We start from the raw sequence: 16,450 nt of genomic DNA, 5'->3' as shown, positions 1-16,450 counted from the left end.
ATCTACACAATGCACTACAGAAAATCATCAATCCTCCTTTGAAAGCACCAACCGAATCCACAATCTCTGCAGTCGAGAAGGACAAAGGGAGCAGCCGCATGGGAAACCACAACTTGAAAGTTCTCCCCTAAATCTCACACCACCCTGACTCAGAACTATATCACTGTTCCTTCACTGTCGCTAGGTCAAAACGCTCCAACTTCTTCAATCGCACCGGAGGTACAAAGAACAATACAGCACAGGAACAGGCCCTTCGGCCCTCCAAGCCTGCGCCGCTCATGTGCCCACTAGACCATTCGTTTGTATCCCTCTATTCCCAGTCTGTTCATGTGGCTATCTAGATAAGTCTTAAACGATCCCAGCGTGTCCGCCTCAATCACCTTGCTTGGCAGTGCATTCCAGGCCCCCACCACCCTCTGTGTAAAATACGTCCCCCTGACATCTGTGTTGAACCTCCCCCCTTCACCTTGAACCTATGACCCCTCGTGAACATCACCACCGACCTGGGGAAAAGCTTCTCACCGTTCACCCTATCTATGCCTTTCATAATTTTATATACCTCTATTAAGTCTCCCCTCATCCTCCGTCTTTCCAGGGAGACAACCCCAGTTTACCCAATCTCTCCTCATAACTAAGCCCCTCCATACCAGGTAACATCCTGGTAAACCTCCTCTGTACTCTCTCCAAAGCCTCCACGTCCTTCTGGTAGTGTGGCGACCAGAACTGGACGCAGTATTCCAAATGTGGCCTAACCATCGTTCTATAGAGCTGCAACATCATATGCCAACTTTTATATTCCATGCCCCGTCCAATAAAGGCAAGCATGCCATATGCCTTCTTCACGACCCTCTCCACCTTTGCCCCCACCTTTAAGGATCTGTGGACTTGTACACCCAGGTCCCTCTGTGTGTCTATACTCCTGATGGTTCTGCTATTTATTGTATAGCTCCCCCTTACATTAGATCTACCGAAATGCATCACTTCGCATTTATCTGGATTAAATTCCATCTGCCATTTCTCCGCCCAATGTTCCAGCCTATCTATATCCTGCTGTATTCTCTGACAATGTTCATCACTATCCGCAACTCCAGCAATCTTCGTGTCGTCCGCAAACTTACTGATCACACCAGTTACATCTTCCTCCAAATCATTTATATATATCACAAACAGCAGAGGTCCCAGTACAGAGCCCTGCGGAACACCACTAGTCACAGACCTCCAACCGGAAAAAGACCCCTCCACTGTTGCCCTCTGTCTTCTATGGCTAAGCCAGTTCTCCACCCATCTAGCTAGCTCACCTATTATCCCATGAGATTTAACCTTTTGCACCAGCCTGCCATGAGGGACCTTATCAAACGCTTTACTAAAATCCATATAGACGACATCCATGGCCCTTCCCTCGTCAATTGTTTTTGTCACCTCCTCAAAAAACTCAACCAAATTTGTGAGGCATGACCTCCCTCGTACAAAACCATGCTGTCTATCGCTAATGAAATTATTCAGTTCTAAATGCGCATATATCCTATCTCTAAGAATCTTCTCCAACAACTTCCCTACAACGGACGTCAAGCTCACTGGCCTATAATTATCCGGGTTATCCTTGCTACCCTTCTTAAATAACGGGACCACATTTGCTATCCTCCAATCCTCTGGGACCTCACCTGTGTCCAGTGACAAGACAAAGATTTCTGTTAGAGGCCCAGCAATTGCATCTCCCGCCTCCCTGAGGAGTCTAGGATAGATGCCATCTGGCCCTGGGGATTTGTCTGTCTTAATGTTTCCTAAAAAACCTAACACTTCCTCCCTTGTAATTGAGATTTTTTCTAACGGGTCAACACATCTCTCTGAGACAATACCAGTCAATATGTCCCTCTCCTTTGTGAATACTGATGAAAAGTATTTGTTTAGGATCTCACCTACTTCCTTTGGTTCTAAGCATAATTTCCCTCCTTTGTCCCTGAGAGGTCCGATTCTTTCCCTTACAACCCTCTTGTTCCTAACGTATGTATAAAATGCCTTAGGATTCTCCTTAATCCTGTCTGCCAAGGACATTTCGTGACCCCCTTTTGCCCTTCTAAGTCCCTGTTTGAGTTATTTTCTACTTTCTCTGTATTCCTCCAGTGCTCCATCTGTTTTTAGCTGCCTGGACCTCATGTATGCCTCTTTTTTCTTTTTGATTAGACCCACAATTTCTCTGGTTATCCACGGCTCTCGAATCCTACCTTTCCTATCCTTCCTCTTTACAGACACATGCCTGTCCTGCAGTCCCATCAACTGTTCCTTGAAAGACTCCCACATGCCAGATGTGGATTTACCCTCGAACAGCCTCTCCCAATCAAGAGCCACCAAATCCTGCCTAATCCGGCTGTAGTTAGCCTTCCCCCAATTCAGTACCTTACCCATAGGACAACACTCATCTTTTTCCATTACTATCCTAAAGTTTACAGAATTGTGGTCACTATTTGCCACATGTTCCCCTACTGCAACTTTGATGACCTGACCGGGCTCATTCCCTAGTACTAGGTCCAGTATAGCCCCCTCTCTAGTTGGACTGTCAACATATTGTTCCAAAGAACCTTACTGTACGCATTTTATAAATTCTTCCCCATCCAGGCCCCCAGCCCTAAGCGATTTCCAGTCTACGTGAGGGAAATTAAAATCTCCCACTACAACAAGTCAACATGGATTCGTGAAGGGTAAGTCTTGCCTCACAAATTTGATAGAATTTTTTGAGGAGGTAACTAAGTGTGTCGATGAAGGTAGAGCAGTTGATGTCACATACATGGATTTTAGTAAGGCGTTTGATAAGGTCCCCCATGGTCAGCTCATGAAGAAAGTAAGGAGGTGTGAGATAGAGGGAAATTTGGCCGATTGGATAAGTAACTGGCTATCTCATAGAAGACAGAGGGTGGTGGTGGATGGAAAATTTTCAGACTGGAGGCCAGTTACCAGCGGTGTATCACAAGGATCAGTGCTGGGTCCTCTGCTATTTGTGATTTTTATAAATGACTTGGAGGAGGAGGCTGAAGGGTGGATTAGTAAATTTGCAGATGACACCAAGATTGGTGGAGTAGTGGATGAGGAGGAGGGCTGTTGTAGGCTGCAAAGAGACATTGATAGGATGCAGAGCTGGGCTGAAAAATGGCAGATGGAGTTTAACTCTGATAAGTGCGAGGTGATTCATTTTGGTAGGACAAATTTGAATGCGGATTACAGGCTCAAAGGTAGGGTTCTGAGGAATGTGGAGGAACAGAGGGATCTTGGGGTTCATATCCACAGATCTCTGAAGGTTGCCACTCAAGTGGATAGAGCCGTGAAGAAGGCCTATAGTGTGTTAGCGTTTATTAACAGGGGGTTGGAGTTTAAGAGCTATGGGGTTATGCTGCAACTGTACAGGACCTTGGTGAGACCACATTTGGAATATTGTGTGCAGTTCTGGTCACCTCACTATAAGAAGGATGTGGAAGCACTGGAAAGAGTGCAAAGGAGATTTACCAGGATGCTGCCTGGTTTGGAGGGTAGGTCTTATGAGCAAAGGTTGAGGGAGCTGGGGCTTTTCTCTTTAGAGCAGAGGAGGTTGAGAGGCGACTTAATAGAGGTTTATAAGATGATGAGCGGGATAGATAGAGTGGACGTTCAGAGACTATTTCCTCGGGTGGATGTAGCTGTTACTAGGGGGCATAACTATAAGGTTCATGGTGGAAGATATAGGAGGGATGTACGAGGTAGGTTCTTTACTCAGAGAGTGGTTGGGGTGTGGAATGAACTGCCTGCTGTGATAGTGGAGTCGGACACTTTAGGAACTTTCAAGCGGTTATTGGATAGGCACATGGAGCACACTAGAATGATAGGGAGTGGGATAGCTTGATCTTGGTTTCGGAAAAGGATCGGCACAACATCGTGGACTGAAGGGCCTGGACTGTGCTGTACTGTTCTATGTTCTATGTTCTATGTGCATCACATGAATACAGAGGTTCAAGAAGGCAGCTCGCAACTACTATCTCAGGGGCAATTAGGAGTGAACAGTAATTCTGGCCTGGCCAATAGCACTAACGTCGTAGGAAAAAGTATAAAGACAAGTCAGGCAAAAAAAAAGTTACCTTATATAATTTGCTTTAAGGTACCCACCTCAGAATCATCAGTGTGTGAAATTGGCTGTCCAATCCCTAATAACTCCTCTATATTTAACATGTTTGCAGTTTCATAAAGATCTTCACCACTGTCACTCCTTCAAATGGTGGAGACTAAATCGCGTTCACACAGAATACAGGAAGATGAGACAGGAAGGGTGATCAATGCTCACTTGTAACCCACAAAGCTTCTGTTTGTCATGCACATTTGACAGACTTTCAATTTAACTTCCTGAATACTGTCTGACCTGATTGGTGTTGATGTGGAGATGCCGGCGTTGGACTGGGGTGAACACAGTAAGAGTTTTAACAACACCGGGTTAAAGTCCAACAGGTTTATTTGGTAGAAAATGGTATTTGCTACCAAATAAACCTGTTGGACTTTAACCTGGTGTTGTTAAGACTCTTACTGATTGGTATTTACAGTGCTTAGTTTTTATTTAATCTTTTGGCATATTGAATCATATAAACTCAAAGGAAACTAACCTCGGGTCGTAAAAATGCAGACTGTGTATCAAATCCTGAGTAGATTCCAGTTAAAACAATTTTAAATTCACAGAAATGCAAACCCAAAGGAAAGTGATAGGACCATTAGATTTTCTGTGGTGGAGCTTGGATCATTTTATCACTCAGCTTTAGGTAGACATGCAAATACGAGTTACAGAGCAACTGCTGCAATTGACAATCATCTGAACACTGACTCCAAACTAAAGAGGAATGTTTGGATTGATCACTTTTTCTTGAGACACTCTCAAAAGACACTCCAAAGATGTACGGGTTAGGTGGATTGGCCATGCCAGATTTCTCCTTAGGGTCAGGGGGATTAGCAGGGGGTTACGGCCTGGGTGGGATTGTTGTCGACGCAGGTTCGATGGGCCGATGCACTGTAGGGATTCTATGATCTATGAAAATTGATATTATCTCCTTAATCTGAAGTGAACCCGGAAGTATTTTTGCACCTCGCTAGTCTCCTGAATCTTGCTTTAATTACGCACAGAAACTGAATCACAGTGATTATTCTGCAAATAAATGTTCTGTTTGATTAAGTTATTCAATCATCTAACATTCAGATTGAGTTGGTAGCCTGTCCTTTGTTATTTATCTTGATTGGTGATCTCTAGGAATTTAAGTATAGGAGAGCCTGGCTACAGACTGCAACACCTCAGCAGTTGTCGCAGCAGGTAGTTCCTGGCACCAGCATGAATGTTAGTCGAGAGGTAATGGTGCAGTAGAGGGACAAACCTGTGCCATTTCCATATTAATAATATTTCTACTGTATCCCAGGCTGACCAAGGGGGAGGAGATTTTGTTGCTCAGATCCTGAATGATGCCAGTCTGAGCATCCTTGAAAGATGACTTGGATGAAGGGACCAACTGTATTGTAGCCACATTTGCTGAGGATACAAAAATAGGTAGGAAAGCAAGTTGTGAGAGGGATTCAATGGGTGGGATTTTCCATCCCACCCTTCAGTGGGATCTTCCCGTTCCACCAAAGGGAAACCTGCAGCGGCGGGCTGGAAAATCCTGCAAAGTGATATAAATAAGTTAAGTGAGGACAAATATTTGCAGGTGTATAATGTGAAGTTATCCACTTTGGCAGGAAGCAGATTATTTAAATGGAGCGGTGCCACAGAATACAACAGTACTAATGGATTTGGATGTCCTCCTACACGAATCACAAAAAGTTAGCATCAAGTAATTAGGAAGGAAAATTGAATTTTGGCATTTATTGCCAGGGGGATGGAATATAAAAGTAGGGAAGTTTTACCACAACTGCATTGATGAGTCCTCACCTAGAGTGTTGTGCGCAGTATTGGTCTCCTTAGTTAAGGAGGGACATACTTGCATTGGAATCAGTTCAGAGAAGGTTCACTAGGCTGATTCCTGGAATGAAGAAAAGTCTTATGAGGAAAGGGTGAGTAGGCTGAGCTTATACACATTGGAGTTTAGAAGAATAAGAGGTGATTTTTTTGAAATGTGCAGTGAAATTTCTATTATCCAGCATCACGGGCAATGGGTGATGGTGGTTAATCAAAAATACCAGTTACCCAAGAGTTCCACAATTTCAACCAATCAGAAAGCTCCTGGGTGATCTTGCGGTGACGTGGGTGTTGAGATCTCGTGAGGGGGTGCAGGAGTGGAGTGTGTGAACCTAATGAACAGTGCCAATGTAGTGAAGATTGGTAGGAAGCAGGAGATTGGACAACTAAAAAAGAAATAAGGAGGAGAAACTGAAATATGAGGAAAGCTAGCCAGGAATATAAATGAAGATTGCAAGAATTTTTTTTAGATACATAAAGGGCAAGAATGGACATTGGACCACTGGAAAGTAGTAATGGGAACAAAGAAAGGCGGAGGAACTGAATAGGTACTTTGTGTCAGTCTTCATGGTGGAAGACACCAGTAACATACCAAAAATTCAAGAGAGTCAGGGGGCAGAGGTTGCATGTTGGCCATTTTAAAGGAGAAGGTTTTAGGGAAGCTTAAAGATCTGAAGGTGGATAAATCACCTGGACCAGATGGACGACACCCCAGAGTTCTGAAAAAGACAACTGAAGAGATAGTGGAGGTATTAGTGGTGATCTTTCGAGAATCACTGGAGTCAGGGAGGGTCCCAGAGGACTGGAAAATCACTTGTGTAACACCCCTGTTTAAGAAGGGAGGAAAGCAAAAGACGGGAAGTTACAGGCCTGTTAGTCCGGCTGCGGTGGTTAGTAAAATTTTAGAATCCATTATTAAGGATGAGATTTCGGAATACTTGGAAGTACATGGTAAAATAGGGCGAAGCCAGTATGGTTTCACCAAGGGACGATCTTGCCTGACAAATCTGTTAGAATTCTTTGAGAAGGTAACGAGCAGTTTAGACAAAGGAGAGCCAGTGAATGTTACCTACTTGGATTTCCAGAAGGTCTTTGACAAGGTGCCACACAGGAGACTACTGAGTAAAATAAGAGCTCATGGTATTAAAGGCAAAGTACTAGCATGGATAGAATATTGGCTAAGTGGTAGAAGGCAGAAAGTGGGCTAAAGGAGTCCTTTTCAGAATGGCAGCCGATGACTCGTGGAGTTCCGCAGTGTTCAGTGTTGGGACCACAACTTTTCACTCTGTACATAAATGATCTAGATGAAGGAACTCAAGGCATTGTGGCTAAGTTTGCAGATGATACAAAGATAGACAGAGAGACAAGTAGTATTGAAGAGGTGGCGAGGCTGCAGAAGGACTTGGACAGGTTAGGAAAATGGGCAAAGAAGTGGCAGATGGAATACAACATGGGAAAGTGTGAAGTTATGCACTTTGGTAGGAAGGATAGAGGGATGGACTATTTTCTAAATGGGGTGGGAATTCAGAAGTGGAGGGGGACTTGGGAGTCTTAGTTCAGCATTCTCTTAAGGTTAACTTGCAGGTTGACTTGGTAGTTAGGAAAGCAAGTGGAATGTTAGCATTCATTTCAAAAGGTCTAGAATACAAAAGCAGGGATGTACTGCTGAGGCTTTATAAGGTTCTGATAAGACCACATTTAGAATATTGCGAGCAATTTTGGATCCCGTATCTAAGGAACGATGTGCTGGCCTTGGAGAGGGTCCAGAGGAGGTTCACGAGAATGATCCCGGGAATGAAAAGCTTGACATATGATGAACGTCTGAGGACTCTGGGTTTGTACTCGATGGAGTATAGAAGGATGAGGGGGGATCTCATTGAAACTTACAGAATAATAGAAGGCCTGGATAAAGTGGACGTGGGGAAGATGTTTCCATTAGGACAGACTAGGACCCAAGGCCATAGCCTCAGAGTAAAGGGACGACCTTTTAGAACTAAGGTGAAGGGAATTTCTTCAGTCAGAGGGTGGTGAATCTATGGAATTCATTGCCACAGAAGGCTGTGGGGGCCAGGTCATTGAGTGCATTTAAAACAGTGATAGATACGTTCTCGATTGGTAAAAGGATAAAGTTTTATAAAGTTTGTTTATTAGTCACAATTAGGCTTTCATAAACACTGCAATGAAGTTACTGTGAAATTTGCCACACTTGGGCACCTGTTTGGGTCAATGCACCTAACCAGCATGTCTTTCAGAATGTGGGAGGAAACCGGAGCACCTGGAGGAAACCCACACAGATACGGGGAGAACGTGCAAACTCCATACTGACAGTGACCAAGCCTGGAATCGAACCCGGGTCCCTGGCACTGTGAAGCAGCAGTGCTAACCACTGTGCCACCGTGCCGCCCCAGGGAACCAAAGTTATGGGGAAATAGTAGGAGAATGGGGTTGAGAAATTTATCAGCCATGATTGAATGGCGGAGCTGGCTCAATGGGCTGAATGGCCTAATTCTGCTCCTATATCTTATGGTCTTTTGCAAGGGAATTCTGACAAAATTGGAAAAGGGAATGGGAACAAAGGAAAAGGCAAGCAGTCGCAGATCAGTGGCAATACTAATCACTACTCAGTTGTTCTGCAGAATAAATAAGGGAGAGAATTCAGTCTAAATAAACAAGGGGAGATGGGGAGATGTTTAAGTACCCTCTGATCTCCATCTGCATGCACCACTGCACCTCTCCCTCTGCCACTGATATTGATAGTAAGAAGTCTCACAACACCAGGTTAAAGTCCAACAGGTTTATTTGGTAGCAAAAGCCACTAGCTTTCGGAGCGCTGCTCCTTCGTCAGGTAAGTGGGAGTTCTGTTCACAAACAGGGCATACAAAGACACAAACTCAATTTACAAAATAATGGTTGAAATGCGAGTCTTTACAAGTAATCAAGTCTTAAAGGTACAGACAATGTGTACCTGGGCTTGCAAAATCTCACTAACTGTCTTGTCTGGAGACAATACACATCTCTTTAACCTGTGCTTAACACACTCCCCACTCACATTGTCTGTACCTTTAAGACTTGATTACTTGTAAAGACTCGCATTTCAACCATTATTTTGTAAATTGAGTTTGTGTCTTTGTAAATTCCATAGAATTCCATAGAATGCTTCTTTGAGAATCCCAGGGAATGCATCTGCTCCTACTGACCCACAAGGAGTGCTTTAACAGATACTTTATTTCTAGACTTGGCAACTCCCGATTTCATTTTGCACACACGTTTCTTGTACATTAGGAAATACAGCCAGCAATGGTTACATTTAAATTAGACTTGCAATTGTAATGTGGGGTTTTCAGAGGTCACAGGCTCAGGATATAGAGTAGGTCATTGAGATAGGCTGAGATGAGGAGAAACTTCTTCATTTGGAGGATGGCGAACCTGAGTAATTCTCCATTACAGGAGGCCAAGTCACTGAATACATTTAAGAAGAAATGTCAGGGTATATGGGGAGAGTGCAAGAATATGGCATTGAGATAGAGGATCAGCCATGATCATATTGAATGCTCAAATTCTGCTCCTATTTTCTATACTTCTATGTTAAGAAAGTGTTTTGCCTCTCCAAGATGGGACATTTGCACAACACATTACCTCCTGCTGCCATAGGGAAAAAACTATTTTTTTCATGGATTGAATTTTGAGGGTGGCAAGTGTCACTAACTCAGACAGGCCCAATGCCATTTTCAATTGAGCACTGAATGGCAGCAAATGGGACTTCTGTCCACCCTTGGTTGGAAGTCACGCCTTGGAGAGCTGTGGCTAATCCAATCAGCCAACAGCACTCCAGCCCCTCCAGGCATGGTGCTGCAGTGGCCAGAAGAGATAATGCAGTGCTATGTCTGAGTCGAAGTTCCGCAACCGCATTTCAGTTAACTAAGCTCCTGGGTGGGAGGGTGGCGATCTCAAGGTCAGGGGTGAGCTGGAGGGGGAGGGCACCCCAAAACTGATGGGGCCTTCAGATTTAACCCCGACCCTCTTCACCTTTCACTCTCGAGATTAAGGATAAAGACATTTTCCATTAAGCCATAATCCATCCAGTGGCCGCCAGCCTGAAAATTGAGACTGAGTGAGAAAAGTCTTAATATGGGGATGGGTGGGCTTCCCATCTAGTTTGGGGCTGGTGGGTGGAATCTCAGAGGGAATCCCGTCCATGCAATTTTACCTTCACTCGACTCCCAACTCAGAACTGGTGGTGGGGAGGGGGGGTGGTGGGGGGGTGGTGGCGGTGAGGGTGGGGGGGGGGGTTAAATTCTGCCCCATGTCTTTTCCTGGAGAATAATGTGCAATACATCGGCTGACGAACAGTCTGGCGGCTTCTTGCATGGATGCAGCCAATAAGATGGCTAATACTATGTGGCAGTAGGGCTTTATAGGCTCCCACACCCTGCATGATGACCAGAGTCCATTCTGCGAATATCCCATTGGATGTAAACCCAGAATTCAAAGTATGGACAATCTGAAGCAGGTTCAAAATCTGACACAGAGCCAGGCACTCATTCAAAGGCTCACTGCTCAGAAACAGGCATCAGAGCTTAAAAAAAGTTTCTTCATACACAGTTTATCATTTTTGAGTCCCAGGAGTTAGTTAAAGAAATTTAATACCTATCTACCTAATGTCTGGACATGTACTGACAGCAGCTAAATGTGAAAGGAAACTGTATCTCACACAGGAAGTGGAAGTGGTTTACACACTCATTATGGTTTCCCGAAAGCAGTCAGTAACTGGTTTCTTGGCAGCATCACAAATAGATAACTCCATCAGTTAAATCTTCAGCTTTTCTTAGCCATTAACAATGCCAATAGCAATACGTAAAACAATGGTTCTGTTGGTGTAACTCACAACCTTTGCAGCTGCCAAGCAGCACTCAAATTTCCAATGGGCCTTTGGGGAAGTGAGTCATAGAAACATAGAAACCCTACAGTGCAGAAGGAGGCCACTCGGCCCATCGAGTCCGCACCGACCACAATCCCACCCAGGCCCCACCCCCACACATCTACCCGCTAATCCCTCCAACCTACGCATCCCAGGACTCCAAGGGGCAATTTCTAACCTGGCCAATCAACCTAACCTGCACATCTTTGGACTGTGGGAGGAAACCGGAGCACCCGGAGGAAACCCACGCAGACACGAGGAGAATGTGCAAACTCCACACAGACAGTGACCCGAGCCGGGAATCGAACCCGGGACCCTGGAGCTGTGAAGCAGCAGTGCTAACCACTGTGCTACCGTGCCGCCCAGTCAATAGTCAAAGCACGACCAATTATTAAAGCTTCAATGCAGCACAAAGTTATATCCTTACACCTGCTGTATCGTTTTCCATACTTTATGCTGGTATTGCACCAAACTATGATGATGTCCATAGAAAATGGACATCCAAATGTTCTAGTTACCCAGCCGCAAATGACAGTAAGTTTAAGATGACGAATGAGATTCATGGAGCTGCTCCAAGGTGATATCTTTAATTTTCATTTTGCTTTCATGAGCTGCTGTGGTTACTGGTTTGTTGCTTTGTTTCTTCGAGCTCCATTAATGCCATTGATATTAAAAGTAGGAATTCTCCATCTCAGAATATTGGTGGAACTAAATCAACCTCTACTCATATATCATCTTTAACATAATAAAACATCCCAAATTGCTTCACATTAGGAAAAAATTGACACTGAGCCACATGAGCAGATATTGGGCCAGGTGACCAATAGCTTGGTTAAAGTGGTAGGTTTTAAGGACTATTTTAAAGAAGCACATTGTAATAAATTGAGGGTGACTCGATGTGGCTTTAACAATAAAGGCTTTATTGCCTTGTACATATATATATGGACAAGGTAAGAATAGAATCGATTACAATGCAACTGCTCTTCTTCACTCCTGAGTTCCAAATGCGAGTCCCTCCTTGACCAAGGATCACTGCCCTCTTGCCGATTAGCTTTGCCAGGGTGATTATAGGGTCCTCACTGATCAAGTGGCCCTCGGGAAAGGCTTCCCATTAAAAGGGCCATGCTACTACACACCTTCCACATAAAATCCAAAATACTCTGAAGGAAAAACAAAAAGAAAACACAACAGGCTTTTATACAAAAAGGGAATCAGGAGAAACCTCTGGAAAACTCAAAGGTCCAAATAGTCCAGAGCCTCCCTGGCTCTGTTACAGCACTACAGTTTGGTGGCAGGCTTGTCTGCACTTAAAGGGCCAGATGAGAATGGCAGGCTTATTAGTCCTGGATCTAGTGACCCTTTGGCAGTTCAGGCTCCTCCACCTCTTTGGATCATCGATTGATCAGGTCCTACATTCTCCACTGAAATTCCAGTAATCAGATCTAGCATCTTCAGGATCGGCTGGAGATCCTCTGTATCCATTACTGCTCACCTCCTCAGGTGGTCCACGTGTTTCCTAAGCCTACGGCCTTGTACCTCCACTAGTCCTGTTCTCTCCACAATTTCACCAGCCACCCATGCCATGCCTGTTGAAAAGTTTTTAATCAAGACTGCATCCTCCACTTGAACACTGTTTTTCCTTTCCAAGTCGTCATTTGCCTTCTGGGAGCCCTGCCGAGCCTCCACCACCACTCCTCCACCCCCAGCCAAATTCGGGAAAACCATGTTAATTTTGTTCATTACAAATGTGCTATCAGTAACTCAGCTAGATAGACCCCTGTGGTCACATTTGGGGTGGTGATATATAACAATAGAAAACTGGCTATGCATAAAAGGGGTCTGTTCACTTGATTTTTCATTGATGACTTAAATCTTTGCACTGCAAGTTCTGATGTTGGATGGTACATTGCTGACCTCACATGGTGAATGCCATTGGGCTTGAGAAATGTTTGGAATTCTTCCGCTGTGAATGATTCGTCATTGTCCAACACCACCACTTCTGGAAAACCATAGATCGCCAATATCTTCCTTAATTGTCAATGGTGGCTGTGACTGGTGTAGACTTCATCAACTGCACATCTAACCATTTGGAGTATAAGAAACATATGACTCATAAATGGCTCAGCAAAATCTAGTTTTAGCCTCACCACTCCCATGGATGCAAATTCACAGTTGGTGTTTTTTTTAATTCATTCATAAGACATGGGCATCACTGGATGTCCAGCATTTATTGCTCATCCCTAGTTGAGCTTGGAGGGCAGTTGAGAGTCAACCACGTTGCTCTGGCTCTGGAGTCACATGTAGGCTAGACCAGGTAAGGACGGCAGATTTCCTTCCCTAAAGGACATGAGTGAGCCAGGTGGTTTTTCCGACAACTGACAATGGTTTCATGGTCATCCATAGATTCTTAAGTCCTGATTTTTAAAATTGAATTCAAATTCCACCATTTGCCGTGGCAAGATTCAAACTCGTGTCCCCCAGAATATTAGCTTATTGGATTGACAGTCTAGCGATAATACTCCTAGGCCATCACCTCACTTCGCAACCATGGCATTGATTAGCTATCCTATTTCTTTGTCAATGCCAAGCTACCACACATACTCCTGGCTTGGGTCTTCATTTTACTTTAATCTGGGTGAGAGTCATGGAATTCTTGTAAGAGTTGTCTCACTTGGGCTAGGGCTGTAACTCTCACACCCCAATTAACACCCAATCTTTACAGGTTATTTCCGACCTTCGACTTTGAAAGGGCTTCATCAAGTCTGGTTTCTCATAGCTCCACCCTTACATGACGATCTTTTTTACTTTTGCCAATACAGGATCTCTCTCTGTCCACAGCTTTGTGTTTTGTCGAGACTGCCAAAATATCTACCAAATGCAGAGTCAGTATAATCTCCTGAGGAACCAATGGTGCTGCTATTGTCTGTGGCAAAGGCAACCGATGCAGTGCATCTGCAAGTGATTTCTGCGTTCCAGTGCAATTCTGGAACATGTAACTGTAGGCTGCTAACAAAAGAACTCATCTCTGCACCCTTGCTCACTTGAGAGGGCTGGAATACAAGAGCAGGGATGTACTTCTGAGGCTGTATAAAGCTTTGGCCAGACCCCATTTGGAGTATTGTGGGCAGTTTTAGGCCCCGTATCTAAGGAAGGATGTGCTGGCCTTGGAAAAGGGCCAGATGAAGTTCACAAGAATGATCCCTGGAAGGAAGAGCTTGTCGTATGAGGAACGATTGAGGACTCTGAGTCTGTACCCGTTGGAATTTAGAAGGATGAGGGGGATCTTATTGAAACTTTACAGGATACTGCAAGGCCTGGATGTTTCCACTAGCAGGAAAACTAGAACCAGAGGGCACAAACCAAAGAGACGATCCTTTAAAACAGAGATGAGGAGGAATTTCTTCAGCCAGAGAGTGGTGAATCTTTGCTGCAGAAGGCTGTGGAGGCCAGGTCATTGAGTGTCTTTAAGACATAGATAGGTAGGTTTTTGATTAATAAGGGGATCAGGGGTTATGGCAAAAGGCAGGAGAATGGGGATGAGAAAAATATCAGTCATGATTGAATGGCGGAGCAGACTCGATGGGCTGAGTGGCTTAATTCTGCACCTATGTCTTACAGTCTTATGTTCTTGCAGAGGCAATTGGTGGTCCTGGCTTATCTTCACTGAATAGACGTAACACTGGCTTGTGGTCTGAGACTATTGTAAAACGCTGGTCGTAAATATACTACTGGAACTTTTTGACCGCATAGATGGCAGCCACTTTTCTTGTCTATTTGGGAGTATCTCTTCTCCATATGGGACAAATTTCTTGAAGCGAAGGCAATGCAGCACAATGCAGGGGCAGCAGGGCAGCACAGTGGTTAGCACTGCTGCTTCACAGCGCCAGGGGACCAAGTTCAATTTCCAGCTTGGGTCACTGTCTGTGCGTAATCTGCACATTCTCCCCGTGTCTGTGTGGGTTTCCTCCGGGTGCTCCGGTTTCCTCCCACAGTTTGAAAGAAATGCTGGTTAGGTGCGTTGGCCACACTAAATTCTTCTTCAGTGTACCCGAACAGGGGCCAGAGTGTGGCAACTAGGGGATTTTCACAGTAACTTCTTTGTGGTGTCACCAATAAATAAACTTTAAAACTTAAAACAATGGGGCTTTCTGCACCACCAGGCATGCGGGACAAAACAACTCCATATACTGAAGCATCGTCGGTTACTAGAATCATAGAATCCTACAGAGCAGAAAGAGGCCATTGGGCCCATCGAGTCTGCACTGACCACAATCCCATCCAAGCCTTGTCACCATAACCCCATGCATTTACCCTGCTAATTCCCGTGACATTAACGGGCAATTTAGCATAACCAATCCACTTAAGCTGCACATCTTTGGAGTGTGGCAGGAAACCAGAGCACCCGAACAAAACACGCGCAGACACGGGGAGAATGTGCAAACTCCACACAGACAGTGACCCAAGCTGGGAATCGAACCCGGGTTAGGGTTAGGCACTGTGAGGCAGCAGTGCTAACCACTGTGCCACCTTGCTGCTCTTTTTTTTTCTGACGATTGTTAGGCCTCAGATAGCTGAGAATGTGCAGGATGGTGTATATCCACAGTGATGACTCAAAATGGTTCCAGTGCGCTTAGTGGAACTCCTGTCATTGTTTGACAAGTGGTTCATCTGTGAATTCCTTCCCCCTATCTTGCTTGTCCCACTAATATCTTCCCGAAGGTCCTTGGATTTTTCATAGTCCAGTACCTTCCATTGCTGATTAACAGCCTGCCAGCGCTTAAGGATTCAGTACGCAGACGATCCTTCATGAATAATGAGGCCTATACAGACGATGTCTATGAAGCCATACATGCTGTAACAGATCTGGAAGAGCAGGTCCTGTCTCTGTCACTTAGCCGACGTACAGAGGGAGGACCAAATTAACCAGGAGATGCAAGCAATTAGGAAGAGGGAGCCAAGGATGATGGCGGCTATCTGGACCTTTTCAATTACTGTGAGGGAGATTGCCTGCCACTGCAGGGGGTTCTTGGTGCTGATTGACAGAATCTGGTATTTAAAGTAATACAGCTCACAGCTCCATGAGCCTCGTTCGCTAATCCAGCGGATTAGGCATGGCTGGTGGGTGCAGTGTACAGAACCATCACAACGACAGGGGCTCAGTAAATCATCCTCGTCTGGTCCCCGGAAACAGATCCTCCACAAAGAGCTAAGAGTCTATCCCGGTCTAAAGAGATGCATTCCTCTCCTTCTCCTCCTGTCCTCCTTCAGCTCCGGCACCGTCCGCCCCGTAACAATCCTCGTCTGCCCAGGACAAGCAACTGGGGAAAGAAGGCCAATTGCATCCCGATCCGGCCAGCCTTCCTCCTCCTTCCTCTCTTTCTGTCCTCTGGCCCGTCCCTAAATCCTGCTCACTCCTTTGCATCGTGAAAGATCTCATCAAAACCAGCACTTTTAGGTCATTGAAAACCATGCAGATGAGATGCTTAAATATCATTTACATCTGGTGTTTGCACTAAATCGTATGCAAAACAAAAACATTCAAAAAATCAATAGTCAATTATCGGTTGTTGCTAAAAATATGG

The 16,450-nt window shown here is 44.8% G+C and overlaps 1 protein-coding gene and 1 pseudogene across 4 annotated transcripts in view; both read right to left on the bottom strand.

Annotated features, from left to right (window-relative positions):
• Positions 1 to 16,450, bottom strand: part of mctp1a (multiple C2 domains, transmembrane 1a) — a 599,923-nt gene that overhangs the window by 404,568 nt on the left and 178,905 nt on the right. The window contains exon 1 of one of the 4 annotated variants that reach the window (XM_078214775.1): positions 4,129 to 4,330. The exons of the other annotated variants lie outside the window; for them this stretch is intronic. Coding sequence (XP_078070901.1) covers positions 4,129 to 4,191 — 63 coding nt within the window. The 5' untranslated portion in view covers positions 4,192 to 4,330. Of the gene's footprint in view, positions 1 to 4,128; positions 4,331 to 16,450 lie in introns of those variants that run through there. 4 annotated transcript variants of the gene reach the window in all.
• On the bottom strand, positions 10,776 to 16,362 carry LOC144495217 (E3 ubiquitin-protein ligase MARCHF9 pseudogene; annotated as a pseudogene).

This window comes from Mustelus asterias, chromosome 6 (assembly GCF_964213995.1).
Source record: "Mustelus asterias chromosome 6, sMusAst1.hap1.1, whole genome shotgun sequence".
NCBI classification, from domain to species: domain Eukaryota; kingdom Metazoa; phylum Chordata; class Chondrichthyes; order Carcharhiniformes; family Triakidae; genus Mustelus; species Mustelus asterias.
Note: the sequence above shows the minus strand (reverse complement) of the source record. Positions and strands in the feature narration are given on the sequence as shown.